The sequence below is a fragment of the Erythrolamprus reginae genome, chromosome 1 (assembly GCF_031021105.1).
Source record: "Erythrolamprus reginae isolate rEryReg1 chromosome 1, rEryReg1.hap1, whole genome shotgun sequence".
In the NCBI taxonomy this organism is placed as follows: Eukaryota; Metazoa; Chordata; class Lepidosauria; order Squamata; family Dipsadidae; genus Erythrolamprus; species Erythrolamprus reginae.
Window position 1 is genome coordinate 394,123,103 of NC_091950.1, and position 15,998 is coordinate 394,139,100.

Below are 15,998 nucleotides of genomic sequence, written 5' to 3' on the forward strand. Positions count from 1 at the left end.
ACAGTACTATCTTTCAATACATTACTTTCTAGGTTATGTTTAAATACTAAATACTATCCTATACTTGATCGACAAATTAAATAAATAAATGTTTGTTTATTTATTTATATTATGTGTCAAACATGTATAGGATAGGAGTAGTTTGCATAAACATAACATAAGTAAAACGTAACAATAAAAGAGGACGATGGGACAGGGATGGTAGGCACAGTGGTGCGCTTATGCCTGCCCCTTACAGACCTCTTAGAAACGGGGAGAGGTCGGCTGTAGACAATCTAAGGTTAAAAGTTTTGGGGGTTTGGAGAAGACGGCAGAAAAATACTTCATGATCCATCTAGTCTGCCCTTATACTATTTTTTGTATTTTATCCATCGTAAGATAAAATACAAAAAATAGTATAAGGGCAGACTAGATGGATCATGAGGTCTTTTTCTGCCGTCAGTCTTCTATGTTTCTATGTTTCTAAACCACAGAGTCGGGTAGTGCTTTCCAGGGGTTTATCACTCTATTGCTGAAGTTGTATTTTCTGCAGTCGAGTTTCGAGCGGTTTACATTGAGTTTGAATCTATTTTGTGCATGTGTGTTGTTGTGGGTGAAGCTGAATTATTCATTGACCAGTAGGACATTGTTTGGGTTCCTCATTCTGTTTGCCTATCCAAAGGCAAGCCGCCCCGAGTCTTCGGAGAGGGGCGGCATACAAATCTAATATATTATTGTTATTTTTGTTGTTGTTGTTGTTGTTATTATTATTATTATTATTATTATTATTATTATAATAAACATGATCACCTGAAAGGTTTCAAAAGAGCAAAGAAGGAATTATCACTCCTTACTCTATGCCCTACAATGGTGATGGCCCTGGGTGGGCGGGACTGTTATTTAGAAAGAGAAGTGCTAATTCAGAAAGACCAAGGCTCTTGCTGCCTTCAAATTATGCCAATTATGAATTGGGAGTAGTGGCAACATACCCCTCTCAGTGCCACGTGATGGATAACACAAGGGAAATGCGCTGTTGCGTCAGACTTTTAGAAGACACTGAATCAGGGTTAGCTGTTTTGGGGACAGGGGAAAGGTTCTTCTATTGCTGAGTGCAGACACACCTGGTTTGCTGATGGTGTAAAGTGTCTTGTTGAGGCAAGTGAATCAAAGTGGATCTTCCCCTCGTGCCCCTTCTATTGAAGAAGGCAAGTCCAGAATCTGGTATCAAGAAGATAACCTACCAAGCTTTCATAGGATTCAGCAGTAATAAAAAACAATGCTACACATTTGTCTAATAGTAGTTTTGAGTAGTCAGAGCACATCATATGCTTTATTTAGTTGTAATCCTTAAAGCAGGCTTGCATGGATGAATTTAGAAATCTGAAGCCCTTGAATGTTTATCTACAATCATGATCTAGCCAAAGTTCATCTTGGCTAAAAATTCAGCCAATATGAATATTTGGAACATAGATTGCTCACTTCTGCTGTAAGAATAGTGGTACAGTACTCAGAAAAAAAAGTGGTACTCATAGAAAAAAAGATTTAGTTAGGCCTTTAAGGTTAATCCAGCTGCAGCTCCTCCCATGTATCTCTATCTTATTAATAAAAGGCTATAGCATAGAGAACATTCTCTCCTGGTAAGGAGACAGCTGTACTGGTAGTAGAAAGCTCATATCAGGAATAGGATGAGGAAAGGATGACCTATAAAGCCCTTCATGGCACCGGACCAGATTATCTCTGGGACCGCCTTCTGCTGCACGAATCCCAGCGACCAGTTAGGTCCCACAGAGTGGGCCTTCTCTGAGTCCCGTCAACTAAACAATGTTGTTGGGCGGGACCCAGGGGAAGAGCCTTCTCTGTGGTGGCCTCGGCCCTCTGGAGCCAACTCCCCCTAGAGATTAGAATTGCCCCCACCCTCCTCACCTTTCGTAAGTTTCTTAAAACCCACCTTTGCCGTCAGGCATGGGGGAACTGAGATACTCTTTCTCCCTAGGCCTTTACAATTTATGCATGGTATGTTTGTATGTACCGTATGTTTGGTTTTATAATAAGGGGTTTTTTTTAAGTTGTTTTAATATTGGATTGTTACATGCTGGTTTTTTATCACTGTTGTTAGCCGCCCCGAGTCTATGGAGAGGGGCGGCATACAAATCCAATAAATAAATAAATAAATAAAAAGCAGACATGGATAGCAGATTAGATAATCTGCAAATGCCCGTAATTTATATTCTTCCTTTTTTATTTCCATATCTTTTCTCTCCTTATCCTGTCTAATATTTCTATTTAATAGTTCCAATGTTAATACAAATTGTAATGGCAACAGGAGGACATCCCTGTCTTGTGCCCTTCCTGATATTAACCTTTTCAATCATATCTTTATTTATCATCACCTTCGTGATTGGTTTATAGTATACTGCTCAAAAAAATAAAGGGAACACTCAAATAACACATCCTAGATCTGAATGAATGAAATATTCTCATTGAATATTTCATTTGCACAACTATTCCATTTGCGCAAGAGCATGTGAAATTGTCAATCAGTGTTGCTTGCTAAGTGATTTCACAGAAGTTTGATTTACTTGAAGTTATATTCTGTTTTTTAAGTGTTCCCTTTATTTTTTTTGAGCAGTGTATATTGTCTTAATCATCTGAATAAATCTCTCTCCAGAGTCCATCACTTTTAGTTCTGTCAGCATGAATTATTATTATTTTTATTATTATTTATTAGATTTGTATGCCGCCCCTCTCCGTAGACTCGGGGTGGCTCACAACAGTAACAGTACAATATATAACAAATCTAATAATTAAAAATCACTAAAAAACCCTTATTAAAAAGAAACATACACACAAACATACCATGCATAAACTGTATAGGCCCCGGGGGAGATGTCTCAGTTCCCCCATGCCTGGCGGCAGAGGTGGGTTTGAAGAAGTTTACAAAAGGCAAGGAGGGTGGGGGCAGTTCTAATCTCCGGGGGGAGCTGATTCCAGAGGATCAGGGCCGCCACAGAGAAAGCTCTTCCCCTGGGTCCCGCCTGCCGACATTGTTTAGTTGATGGGACCCGGAGAAGGCCAACTCTGTGGAACCTAATCGGTCGCTGAGATTCGTGCAGCAGAAGGCGGTCTCGGAGATATTTTGGCCCGATGCCATGAAGGGCTTTATAGGTCATGACCAACACTTTGATCTGATCGGCAGCCAATGCAGACTGTGGACTGTTGGTGTAACATGGGCATACCTAGGTAAGCCCATGATTGCTCTCGCAGCTGCATTTTGCACGATCTGAAGTTTCCGAACACTTTTCAAAGGTAGCCCCATGTAGAGAGCGTTACAGTAGTCGAACCTCAAGGTGATGAGGGCATGAGTGACTGTGAGCAGTGAATAGGGCCGAAACTGGTGCACCAGGCAAACCTGGGCAAATGCCAGTTCACATTTTCAAACACCTTCGGCAGAAGCAGCAGCATTCTTAATGCTTCTGTAATAGTGTGTTCCTCAATCTTTGAAAAGTCTGTGGCACTAGAAATCTGGTATTGGGCTGCTCCATGTGGTGGACATCACGACTGGAGTTCAAGAATGTGTGCTCAAGACAGGTTTTCTGGATGTGAAAATTGTGAGAATGGGGGCAGTTGCTGATAAATGTTTATCTTGGCTCTGCCTTTTTGTGTTAGGAATATTGTGCAGATGTAGACGTGAATATTCAGATATGGTCTGGGATTCCACACTGGGTAAACTGCAAACAGAGATAAAAAGGTAACGAGATGAGTCTGTGATCCCTGCATTTGCTTTGATGTTTCCTAGAGTAATTTGGAAGGGTCAGCAATCCATTGTGTCCAGGCAGCTGATGTCGCATCTGATTTCTTTCCCTTAAATGCTCCTTTTGCCAGATGGCAGCAGAGCGCTAAAGGACTGAAGTAACAACTACCAATTAGGCCTGGTTTGCAGGAGAGAGTCATTTGCCAAAACCAATATGGTTTTTTTTTGCCAGGGTCACTAATCCAATTTGTATGATTTCTTGGAATCTACAGTGTTTCAGACTGGCATGGTGGGTTATCCCGAAGCACTGACAGATCCCTCCTATAAATCCCAGATCTTGGTTCTGACTTACCCACTGATTGGGAATTATGGTGTTCCTCCAGACGAGTTGGATGAGTACTGTCTCAGCCGGGTAAGTATAGCATTGGCAGAAAGAAACCTATTCTTACATGTTGCAATAAACGTTTCAGATGGCTTAGCACTGAGATTTGGTTTCTAGATGCCTGGAGACAAAGTGCCAGCAATCATCCTGGCCTAGTGGAAGAGTTCTAGGAATTTCTGGCATAGCCAGCCTGGTGTTCATGTACTTCATCTGTTCTGTTAATGCAATGCTATAAAATTGACAAGCAGCATATCTAAATTTGGGTTATCTGCATCTTAGATGTAGAAATTTGATTTGATTCATATTTACTGACCCCTCACATCCTGGACACAAATTGTTTCAACTCCTACCCTCAAAACGTCGCTACAGAGCACTGCACACCAAGACAACTAGACACAAGAGCAGTTTTTTCCTGAACGCCATCACTCTACTAAACAAATAATTCCCTCAACACTGTCAGACTTTCTACTAAATCTGCACTTCTATTCTACTAGTTTTTCTCATGATTCCTATCACCCATTTCCTCCCATGTTGACTGTATGACTGTAACTTGTTGCGTATATCCTAAGATTTTTATTAATATTGCTTCTTCTTTGCTTATTTGACCCCTATGACAATCATTAAGTGTTGTACCACATGATTCTTGACAAATGTATATTTTATTTTATGTACATTGAGAGCATATGCACCAAGACAAATTCCTTGTGTGTCCAATCACACTTGGCCAATAAAATTCTATTCTATTCTATTCTATTCTATGTGATAAGATATACAGTGGTACCTTTACTTAAGAACTTAATTTGTTCCATGACCATCTTAAGTAGAAAAGTTTGTAAGTAGAAGCAATTTTTCCCATAGGAATCAATGTAAAAGCAAATAATGCATGCAAACCCATTAGGAAAGAAATAAAAGCTCCGAATTTAGGTGGGAGGAGGAGGAGGAGGAAGAAGAGGAGGAGGACAGTCGCTGCACAGAGCTAAGGGACCGTTTCTTTTCTCTGGGCACTTGCAGAGGTTTATTCCCTCTCCAAGAGCCCAGAGAAAGGAAAATGCTTTGTTCGCTCTGGACTGCCAAAGCCTCCTTAAGCACCACCGGAAGGCTCTTCTGGCAGCCCAGAAAAGCCAGAGATGGCCAGGATTAAAGGGGGAATGGCAGGAAACTGGCCGGGCCTTTGTGCCCCTCTCAAATTTCCTGGGAAATTGTTCTGTGCTCAGGTTCTTAAGTAGAAAAGGGTTCTTAACAAGAGGCAAAAAAGTATTGAACACCCGGTTCTTATCTAGAAAAGTTCTTAAGTAGAGGCGTTCTTAAGTAGAGGTACCCCTGTAGATTGTTTTCCAGAATAATCCAGTGTCCTGAATTAGACTGATGATTCAACCAAATAATCAAAACATATTGCATAACATATTACCAACCACGTCTGCTGAAAGTTTGTTCCAAGGATCTACTACTCTTCCAACAATCTATATCTTTGAATTGATTGGATGAAATGAACTGGATTAGGAGTTCATGCACTTCTAATCTGCTTGCTGAACTAGTCTTTCTTAACTATATTCCTGAAATTGTGGAGAATTTCTGAGGCCAGGAGAGAAACAGATGCTCTATTTTTTGGGTTGTAAAATGCACCTTTATCCCTCCTAAAAGAGGCTGAAAATTTGGGTACTACCTTATATCCGAAGGTAGCTCTGCCCACCTGCTCGCTCCCACCCTTCAGACATATTCAGTCTCTGCGTGTTGCGTTTTTGGCCAGTTCCAGGCAGTGTGGGGATCCTCACTTCCACTCGGAATTTTGATAACAAGCAGCAGAGATATTTTTATCCATTCACCCTACACGCATTTAACTGGAGTGGAGTCGGGTGGGATATGATTTTCATGGAGGCAGAAGAGAGAGTTGGCATTGAAGACTCCACTTCCTAGATGCCCACCCACCTATAGACATAGGTGTAGAAAGCCTGGCTTTCTTGCAACAAGGCCCAATAAGACACAACACTTCAGTTTTGGGCTCTGCCATCTCATAAACACGCTGATGGGCCTATTGGCAAGCCCTGTGCCTTTGGTGCCTTGGTCGGAGCCTGATTGCAGAAGCGGTCCAGGGTAGTACAGTGGTCCCTCTTCTTACGAACTTAATTTGTTCCGTGACCAGGTTCTTAAGTAGAAAAGTTTGTAAGAAGAAGCAAATTTCTCAATAGGAATCAATGTAAAAGCAAATAATGCATGCGATTGAGGAAACCACAGGGAGGGTGTGGGCCCTGTTTCCTCCCAGGAGATTCCTAGAGAGGCCACATGGAGGCTTCTCCCTGCCTTTTCTGGCCCTGTTTCCTCCCAGGAGATTCCTAGAGAGCCCCATGGAGGCTTCTGCCCACCTTTTCTGGCCTTGTTTCCTCCCAGGAGATTCCTAGAGAGGCTCCATGGAGGCTTCTCCCTGCTTTTTCCGGCCCTGTTTCCTCCCAGGAGATTCCTAGAGAGGCCCCATGGAGGCTTCTCCCCACCTTTTCTGGCCTTGTTTCTTCCCAGGAGATTCCTAGAGAGGCCCCATGGAGGCTTCTCCCCACCTTTTCCAGCCCTGTTTCCTCCCAGGAGATTTCTAGAGAGGCAGTTTCAGAGGTTTGGGATTGTAAGTAGAAAATGGTTCTTGAGAAGAGGGGGGGAAAATCTTGAACACCCGGTTCTTATCTAGAAAAGTTCGTAAGTAGAGGCATTCTTAGGTAGAGGTATACAGAGGTTGGGACTCGGCAAAGCGGATGTTGCACAGGCGGCATAAAGCACGGCCTGCCCCTTCTCAGACAACCCAGATGGAGTGTGGTCAGCTTCTGCACCTGTCCCAGGACACGGATCTGGCCAGAAAAGAGAAGGTGGAGGAGGAGGAGGGCGCGCGGCTCTTGATATGCATCGGGGAATCGGGGAGGAAAAAGAGAATCGTTTTTCAGGTGGCGGGTGCTTTGAGGCATCAGGGAGCACAGCATTTTCGGACAGCAGCATGGTGAACCCTGCTGCCTGGAACTGTCCAAAAACACTATGCTCTTTTCTGGGATCCACATGCTCCATTTTTGGAATTGGGGAGGAAAAATAGCATCACGTTTTCAGGCAGTTTCAGATGGCAGATATTGCGGTGCAGATACTGCAGCCGAAAATGCTGCAGTCCCTGCCACCTGGAACCACCCGCCACCTGAAAAACAATTCTCTTTTTCTTCCCCGATTCCCCGATGCACATCGCAGAGCCGCGCACCCTCCTCCTCCATCTTCTCTTTCCTCCTGGCCAGATCCATCTCCAAGAGCAGAAGCCGACCCCATTCCGCCTGGGTCGTCTGAGAAGGGGCAGGCCACTTACTGCGTCACCCCGGCTCTTATCAAAATCCGAGTGGAAATGAGGATCCCGGCCACCTGGAACCGCCCGAAAATGTAAGGTGGAGGCAGTGATAGTGTGTGGCAATCCCTGCAGCCTGGAACAGCTGATTGTGGGTATTCCTAGAAGCCAGTCCACCCAATAATCAGCTGCTCCTGCTGAATCAGGCTGTAATAATGTGCTGAAGCTGATGAGGCCCTTTGCTCTTTACTGCAAGATGAATACCAATGGATGCTGGTAGGCAGAGGCAGATTTATTCCTGCCTTGTTTTCTTCTCCCAAAACTAAGGCGTGCCTTATACTCCAAAAAATACGGTATACAGTGTTCCCTCGATTTTCGCGGGTTCGAACTTCGCGAATAACCTATACCATGGTTTTTCAAAAAATATTAATTAAAAAATACTTTGCGGGGTTTTTTCTATACCACCGCTTTTCCCGCCCGATGACTTCATACGGCATCACCAAAGTAATAATTTTTGCAAATAAAAGACAAAAAAAAATTATTGTTAATAAATAATTATGTTTATAAATATCAGGATCACTAAGTGTCTTATTCAATGGTCAGTACCAGTAATAATGGTGAGTAAATGGTTGTTAAGGGAATGGGAAATGGTAATTTAGGGGTTTAAAGTGTTAAGGGAAGGCTTGTGATACTGTTCATAGCCAAAAATGGTGTATTTACTTCCGCATCTCTACTTCGCGGAAATTCGACTTTCGCGGGCGGTCTCGGAACGCATCCCCTGCGAAAATCGAGGGAACACTGTATTCTTTTTCTCTGGGAATGACAGCTGAAAGTCAGGTGCATAATTTCTTCTAAGGATGGATATGAATATAATGTACATATTTCCAATAAAGAAATTAAAAAAAATGTTTTGGGGCCTTGAATAGAAGGGGATTAGGAAATCCTTGTGATAACGAGATGTGCTTCTTTATTAACTCTTTGTTTCCCCTCCTCCAGTGGTTTGAATCTAATGCCATTCATGTAGCCGCACTGATTGTGGATGAGTGCTCTCGAAATCCCAGCCACTGGAGTGCTACACGCTCACTGGATCATTGGCTGAAGGAAAAGGGGATTCCTGGTTTGGAAGGTCAGCACTTCTTATCAGAAAGTCTTGTGCTGGGGTTTGACTTTAAAGGACCTGGTGGAGTGCGAGTTGTAGGTTGAGCTGCAATATCTCTCTCATTTTGCTTCTTGAAAGTGAGGTGCCATACATTAAAAAGCCCTTTAAAGCCCAACATCGCTTAGTATGTATGTGCTGTTTGGTTTTTTAATTATGATAGGGGTTTTAGTTTTTTAATATTAGATTTGTGCCATTATAATATTGTTTTTATCGTTGTTGTGAGCTGCCCCGACTCTTCGGAGAGGGGCGGCATACAAATCTAATAAATTATTATTATTATTAATTATTATTATCAGATTACTTATGGGACCGTCTTCTGCCTCATTCATCACAGCAACTGATCAGATCCCACAGTGTCAGCCTCCTCCGGGTCCCGTCAGCCAAACATTGCTGGCTTGCGGGACCATGGGGGAGGGCTTTCTTTGTGGTGGCTCCAGCACTCTGGAACCAGCTTCCCCCTGCAGATTTTCAATGCCCCCACTCTCCTGGCCTTCCATTCAGCACCAATCTCTTGCTCCAGTCTAACTATGGAATAATTGATGGATGAATGTTTTTACCATCGGGTTTTAATTTTTGTATCTTATTTTATTGTTGTTACCACCCTGAATCCACAAGGAGATGGGCAGGTTTATAAATGAAAAGGAAGGAAGGAAGGAAGGAAGGAAGGAAGGAAGGAAGGAAGGAAGGAAGGAAGGAAGGCTCGGTCCTTTTTCCTACTTCCCATTTCATATCTACATGAGGCTATTGGGTGGGGTGATCTGACGGTTTGAGGTAAGGTATCATCACTATGATACCCAGATTTACAATTTTACCCCAAGCCAAATGCTGGCTGGGGAATTCTGGGAGTTGAAGTCCAGATATCTTCAAGTTGCCAAGGTTGGGAAACACTGTTCTAGAGAGCAAACGTCAATCAACGCAGTGACCCCATGCCCATTCTCCTTCAGACAATCGGCGAGAAATTTTTTGACAGCCCATCGTGCACAAATCTTGGGCACCCATGGCAGCAGCATTCATGCTCTTAGCATTCAGGTAGTGTATTATTACAGTGCGCACTTCGCACTTGGAGGGAAACTAATGAGGACACTCATCTGTGAATTCAGATCACACAATCTGTGATTGTCCGTGAATTCTCCCAGTGATCACAGAACCACGTTGTGTACGGAGATAGTCCATCCTTTCTAATAGCTCATTTCTCCTGCAGGAATTGATACACGAGCACTAACCAAGCGGATCCGGGAAAAAGGAAGTATGCTGGGAAAACTCATACCAGAGGGCATCCATAGTTCCCACCAGCCATTTGACGATCCAAACACACGGAACTTGGTGAAGGAAGTCTCGCTGAAAGTAGGTTGGAAGAATAGGGTTGGAAGGGAAGCGACAACTTAGGCTAAGCAAATTGGAGGTGGCAAGCAGCAGCAGCTGTATGTCTGCATAACATTCAGAATGGAAGAGGGGTTTCTCTAACTATTGCATTAAGACACGGTTTTGAAAAAATAAAAGTCCACTTAACATCTTATTTGTAATGAATTATTTTGAGAAGAAGTTCTGTGGTTCACCACTCCCTCCTTCTGCCTAACAATATGCACTCCGTAGCTGATGATGTCATTCAAAGAGACAGGAGGCAAGAATGCATGTTTTTGGGGAAGGCACATATTGTTGTCCTGGACAAAACCTTGCACCGCTTTTTATTGTCATCCATTATTTATTTAATTTATTTATTTATTGTTAGAGTTGAAAGGGACCATGCAGGTCATCAAGTCCAACCCCCTGCCTGAGCAGGAATCCTATAGCACCCCAGCCAAGTGGCAGTCTAATCTCCTCTTGAAAGTGTCCAGAGTTGGGGAGTTCACCACCTCCGCAGGCAGGTTGTTCCAATGGTTGATCGCTCTGACCGTCAGGAAATTCTTCCTTACTTCTAGGTTGAATCTCTCCTTGGTCAGCTTCCAACCGTTGTTCCTCGTACAGCCCTCTGGTGCTCTGGAGAATAGAGTGGCCCCCTCCTCTCTGTGGCAACCTCTCACATACCTGTATACAGCTATCATGTCCCCTCTGGCCCTCCTTTTCTCAAGGCTATCCATGCCCAGTTCCTGCAGTCTCTCTTCGTAAGTCTTTGTTTCAAGTCCCTTAATCATTTTGGTTGCTCTTTTCTGCACCTTCTCCAGAGTTTCAATGTTTCTTTTGAAGTGTGGTGACCAGAACTGGATGCAGTACTGCAGATGTGGTCTGACCAGGGCATAGTAGAGTGGTATTAATACTTCCCTGGTCTTGGAGTGTATCCCCCTGTTGATGCAGCTTAGGATGGTGTTGGCTTTTTTGGCTGCTGCTGCACATTGCTGGTTCATGTTTAGTTGATTATCCACCAAGACTCCAAGATCTCTTTCGCAGTTACTGCTGCTAAGTGGGGTTTCTCCCAGGCTGTATGTGTGTCTAGGTTTTTTTTTACCAAGGTGAATTAGCATTAGTCATCAGGTTACATCTCATTGGATATTAGAGAATACAGGATCTTATTGGCTAGTTTAAAGCATGGGTTGCCTCATGTTTGCCTCGTGGACAGTGAATGATCAATTGTGTTGTTTCATGGCCTACATGCAGTTTTGGGGGTATCTCTTCTCTCCAGGGTTGATCAAGGAGGAAGTCTGTTTTTAGAAAAGGTGGTATCTGTGGAATGCCAGTAATTGTTTATCTGGTGCCTTATCACAGGATTTTAGCCATCTCCATGGTATGCCAGGCAGAGACAGCTTTTAATCCTGTCTCCACAGCTTCCAAGTGGCTTAATTCTTGTATAAAACCTTTTTGCACCCAAAAGTTATTAATTTATCAGATTTCTATAGACGCACAACTTTTTTTAATTTGATTTGGTTTGGTTTGGTTTGGTTTGATTTGATTTGATTTGATTTGAATGCCGCCCCTCTCCGTATACTCGGGGTGGCTATGGCATAACCTTGGATGGTTCACCATAGTAACAGCATAAAGACCACTGTTGTTATTGTTGCAGGATTCCACCTCTACTCTATACCAAGACACATTTAGATGTGCAAATTGTTTGGGAAAAAGCCATGCATGACTGGAGGAGCTTAAGAAAGAAGGAGATTATCCCAGGAGTTTACCATTTTCCAAACCTTCACTCATTTCTTGCTTCGTCTATGTCAGTGATGGCGAACCTATGGCACAGAGGCCACAGGTGGCACGCGGAGCCATATCTGCTGGCGTGCAAACCGTTACTCTAGCTCAGCTCCAATGTGCATGTGCGTGCCGGCTACTTGATTTTTGCTTCACCCAGAGGCTCTGAGAGGGCATTTTTGGCTTGCAGAGAGTTCCTGGGAGGATGGCGGAGGGCATTTTTGCCCTCCTTAGGATAAAAAGGGAATCTTCCAGCCAAGGGACTATCAGAGTTTGCATTTGTGGAAACTAGCCTGTTTGTGCCCAAGCAGCAAACCAGTCCATGCAGCCCACCAACCCAACCAGCCAGCCAGCCACAGACCAGTAGAAATGGAGTTGAAGTCTTCAATGAAACACAGCAGCAGTAGGAAGTTGTGGAAAAATATATTTACTTCTTTATACTACTACTACTACTGTCTATACTATACATACAATAAACTAGTATCTTACTAGTACCTTGCTACAACTATCTTAGTTCAATAACTCACAGGAACCAACTTTTACAGCATTACAGCTACTTCCACGAACAGCAACAGCACACAGCTAACAGCGAACAGACAGAGAGAACAGACAGAGAGAAAGAGCAGAGAGCTCTTGCCTAGTTAAACACTTTTTACATAATTGCTAGGTTGCTGCATGCTCAGCCGCCTCTGAATGACTCAGCATTCTTACCTGAGGCCTACTTTCTGCATTATGATATTACCTAGCGATTTTTAATCCCTGACAGGGACTCTTTTCCAGAGAAGCCTCTAGAAGCTGGGGAGAGTGAAAAACTGGCCTACTGGGCCCAGCAGAGATTGGAAAATGAGCTGTTTTAGGCCTCCAGAGGGCCTCCGAGGGGGGGGGGAGGCCATTTTCGCCATCCCCAGGCATTGAATTATGTGTGTGGGCACTCGCGCATGCGCGAAAGCACACACACACATGCACGCTATCGGCACCCAAGGAAAAAAAAGTTTGCCATCACTGGTCTATATTAAGAGTAGCGGTATAGGATTAAGTGTGATTTATTGGCCTTCAGCATACCTACTTCACTCCCTAGGAGCCCCGCTTGTTCAACCCTGGTGGGTCTGTGAGAATCACAGCAATCGACTGTGGCCTGAAGTACAACCAGATCCGGTGCCTGTGTGCTCGCGGGGCAGCTGTTACTGTGGTGCCCTGGGATCATCATCTGGATAGTACGGGTGAGCATAACTGAACGTGAGTATGGAGTTCACAGCTCCAGATAGGTGGCTTGTTTCAGCTTGGGAGCAAAGAATGTTCATAATTGTGGAGACCAAGTGGCTAATTCAACAAGAAAAGTAATAATAGCTAAGGTCGTAAAGAGAGCCAGTGTAGTCTGGCGGCTAAGGTGCTGATCTAGAAACCAAGAGACAGTGAGTTCTAATTTCGTCTTACACATGAAAGACAATTGGCTGACTTTGGGCCAATCGCACTCATCCCAACCCACCGCATAGGGTTGTTATTTTCAGCATTCCACACTGGGCCTAGACCCAACGATAAAAAATACTGTATTTGAACAGAATACATGTGACAGTGGTGGTTTTTCAGTCAATAATACATACCAACATATAGTAAAGGTATTATTTACAAGATATACAATATTTCCGTAATCGTACACAGTAATTATAATACAGTCCATAATACATCACTTTTTCTCTTACAACAGGTTCATATACTACAGTAATCCCTCGCTATTTCGCGGTTCATCTTTTACGGATTCGCTACTTCATGGGTTTTCAAAGGGGGCTTAAATCTATTAAATCCATTGAAAATTTTAAATCCATTAAAAATTCATAAAATTCTTCTACAGTACTACTGTACTCTATTAAAGAAACTGGTAGGATATCACATGTAGTTCCAGCTGAGAAACATATAGAATGACTGTTTAATGCAAAGGATGGGTTTTCAAAGTCCAAATACTCGTTAAATACATAAAAAAATATCTTTCCCCTATTTCATGGAAATTCGTTTTTCATGGGTGGTCTTGGAACGTATCCCCCGTAAAAAAGGAGGGATCACTGTATTACATATACAGTAATACCTCGTCTTATGAACTTAATTGGTTCCCGGAGGAGGTTCGTAAGGCGAAAAGTTCGTAAGACGAAACATTGTTTCCCATAGGAAACAATGTAAAATGAATTAATGCGTGCAAGAAAAAAAAACGCAAAAAAACGCCGCCGCCCGGCTGTCACCTTTTGAAACAGCCGGGCGCTTCTCAGCGTTCTCCCAATGCCGAACCCGGAAGTTCGGCAAAAGTTCGGGTTTGGGTGGCCATCGAGAAGCCCCGCCGCCTGGCTGTCACCTTTTGAAACAGCCGGGGGGCTTCTCGGCGTCCTCCCGAACCCGAACACCAAACCCGAACTTTTGCTGAACTTCCGGGTTCGGCGTTCGGACGGCGGGTTCATAAGACGGAAAAAGTTTGGAAGAAGAGGCAAAACATTTCCGAACCCCGGGTTCGTATCTCGGATTGTTTGTATGGCGAGGGGTTCGTATCACGAGGTACCACTGTATTCTCCTATTCGCACACAGCAGATATACCATTTAGTATTAGCACACAGCTTATTCTCTTATTAATACAGCAAATACCTTTATATCAATATAGTATATTCTACACAGTATATTGCACACAGCTCAGATATTAATACTAACCAGCATATATACACCAGTAACCAACATTACAAGATAAGGCAGCAGAACAGACGCAAGCTCAATACAACAGAATGCAACTACAGAATGTAGCCACAGAATGTAACCGAGAGCAGCACATCTTTCTCCCTTATTGAGCTAAAATGCAGCCTAGCTCATAATGGCTACCCAGCTCTTAAAGTAATACTACTATTTTCTCCTAGCATACAGTTATAGTGTGGAAAAAGAGGAGGAGGAAGGAGGGTTACATATGCCCATCATCTTGAATTACTTATAAAGTAATAAAGGCAGGATAAAAATGAAATAAATGGATAATGCCATCTGATACCTCATTTATTCCTCCCCAGAATTTGATGGGTTGTTCGTTAGCAATGGTCCCGGAGATCCACAATTCTGCCAAGAAACTATTTCCAGTCTGCACCGTGTGCTGACACTGCCAACTCCAAAGCCCATCTTTGGCATCTGTTTGGGTCATCAGCTGCTGGCTTTGGCCATTGGAGCTAAGACGTACAAGATGAAGTAAGTGTGTGTGTATATATTTGAAATACGAGGGTTATCTGGAAAGTAACGTTACAAGGCACGTAGCTTTCGCAGGGAATGTTCGCGGGGGAAGTTGGTATTACCATCATGTAGCAGGAAGCCAGTGAAAGAGAACTAGCAGTGCCAGTGGTCAGTAGATCATTGACTGGCGTTATGGTTAGAGATGAGCATCCTCATTCCGTTTCCCTCCAAGTGCAAAGTACATGCTGTAATACGCTACCTGAATGCTAAGGGCATGAATGCTGTTGCGATGGGTGCCCATGATGCTTACTGACTGGGGAATTCTGGGAGTTGAAGTCCAAATATCTTTAAGCTGCCAAGGTTGCGAAACACTGGTCTAAAGAAGCATTACTATCCATACTAACATCCGATGGATTTTCTAAGCCTTCATCTCCATTGCCCTCCTACATTTCTCTTAAATCAGAGTAAATTACAGCTTCTATGTCTTCCTCCTCCTCTGAATCTGATATTTCCAAAGGCTGACAGGGAACACTCACAACAATGACTGCATCAAGCATTAATGACATACATTGAGCGAAGATGTTATTGTTCTGTCCCTACGAAGGACGTCACGCAATACCCAGTTTTTGTAAACTTATTTAATCCAAAAACCCACTATTAATAAATAATAGCAGTGAATATGCACATACCAATCTACAAGCAGTCTGTGTTGGCAAGCAACCAGCTACTAATGAATCTTCATTAAAAGCTGCTATCAGTTCAAAGAGTTTTAAAGCCAAGAAGAGCAATTAGCAGGCTGTCCAGCAAACCTGGAAAACAGGGAAAACAGGGAATTATCAGGGAAATCGGCAGTTCAGGAAATATCGGAATTATCAGGGAATTCATGAAAAAAATGGAATAAATCAGGGGGGAAAACAAATTGCATTAAAATGTTTAAAAGTCGTAAAAATCGTGTAAAAACAACAACAGATCGGGCTGCCTGGCAGAGTCAAGCAAAAATGAGCATAACTGTGGCAACAACTTGCTTCCTCAGCTACCGATATTTCTCCACGGCTTAGCCATTTGTTATGAGTCTGCGGAGACGGGCGGCATAGAAATCTAATAAATAATAATAATAATA

The 15,998-nt window shown here is 43.2% G+C and overlaps 1 protein-coding gene across 1 annotated transcript in view; it reads left to right on the forward strand.

Moving 5' to 3' along the window:
- CAD (carbamoyl-phosphate synthetase 2, aspartate transcarbamylase, and dihydroorotase) overlaps nt 1-15,998 on the forward strand; it is an 85,987-nt gene that overhangs the window by 1,227 nt on the left and 68,762 nt on the right. Inside the window, exons 2-6 of the mRNA XM_070734979.1 lie at nt 4,003-4,142; nt 8,410-8,539; nt 9,774-9,916; nt 12,771-12,912; nt 14,725-14,896. Coding sequence (XP_070591080.1) covers nt 4,003-4,142; nt 8,410-8,539; nt 9,774-9,916; nt 12,771-12,912; nt 14,725-14,896 — 727 coding nt within the window. The remainder of the gene's footprint in view (nt 1-4,002; nt 4,143-8,409; nt 8,540-9,773; nt 9,917-12,770; nt 12,913-14,724; nt 14,897-15,998) is intronic.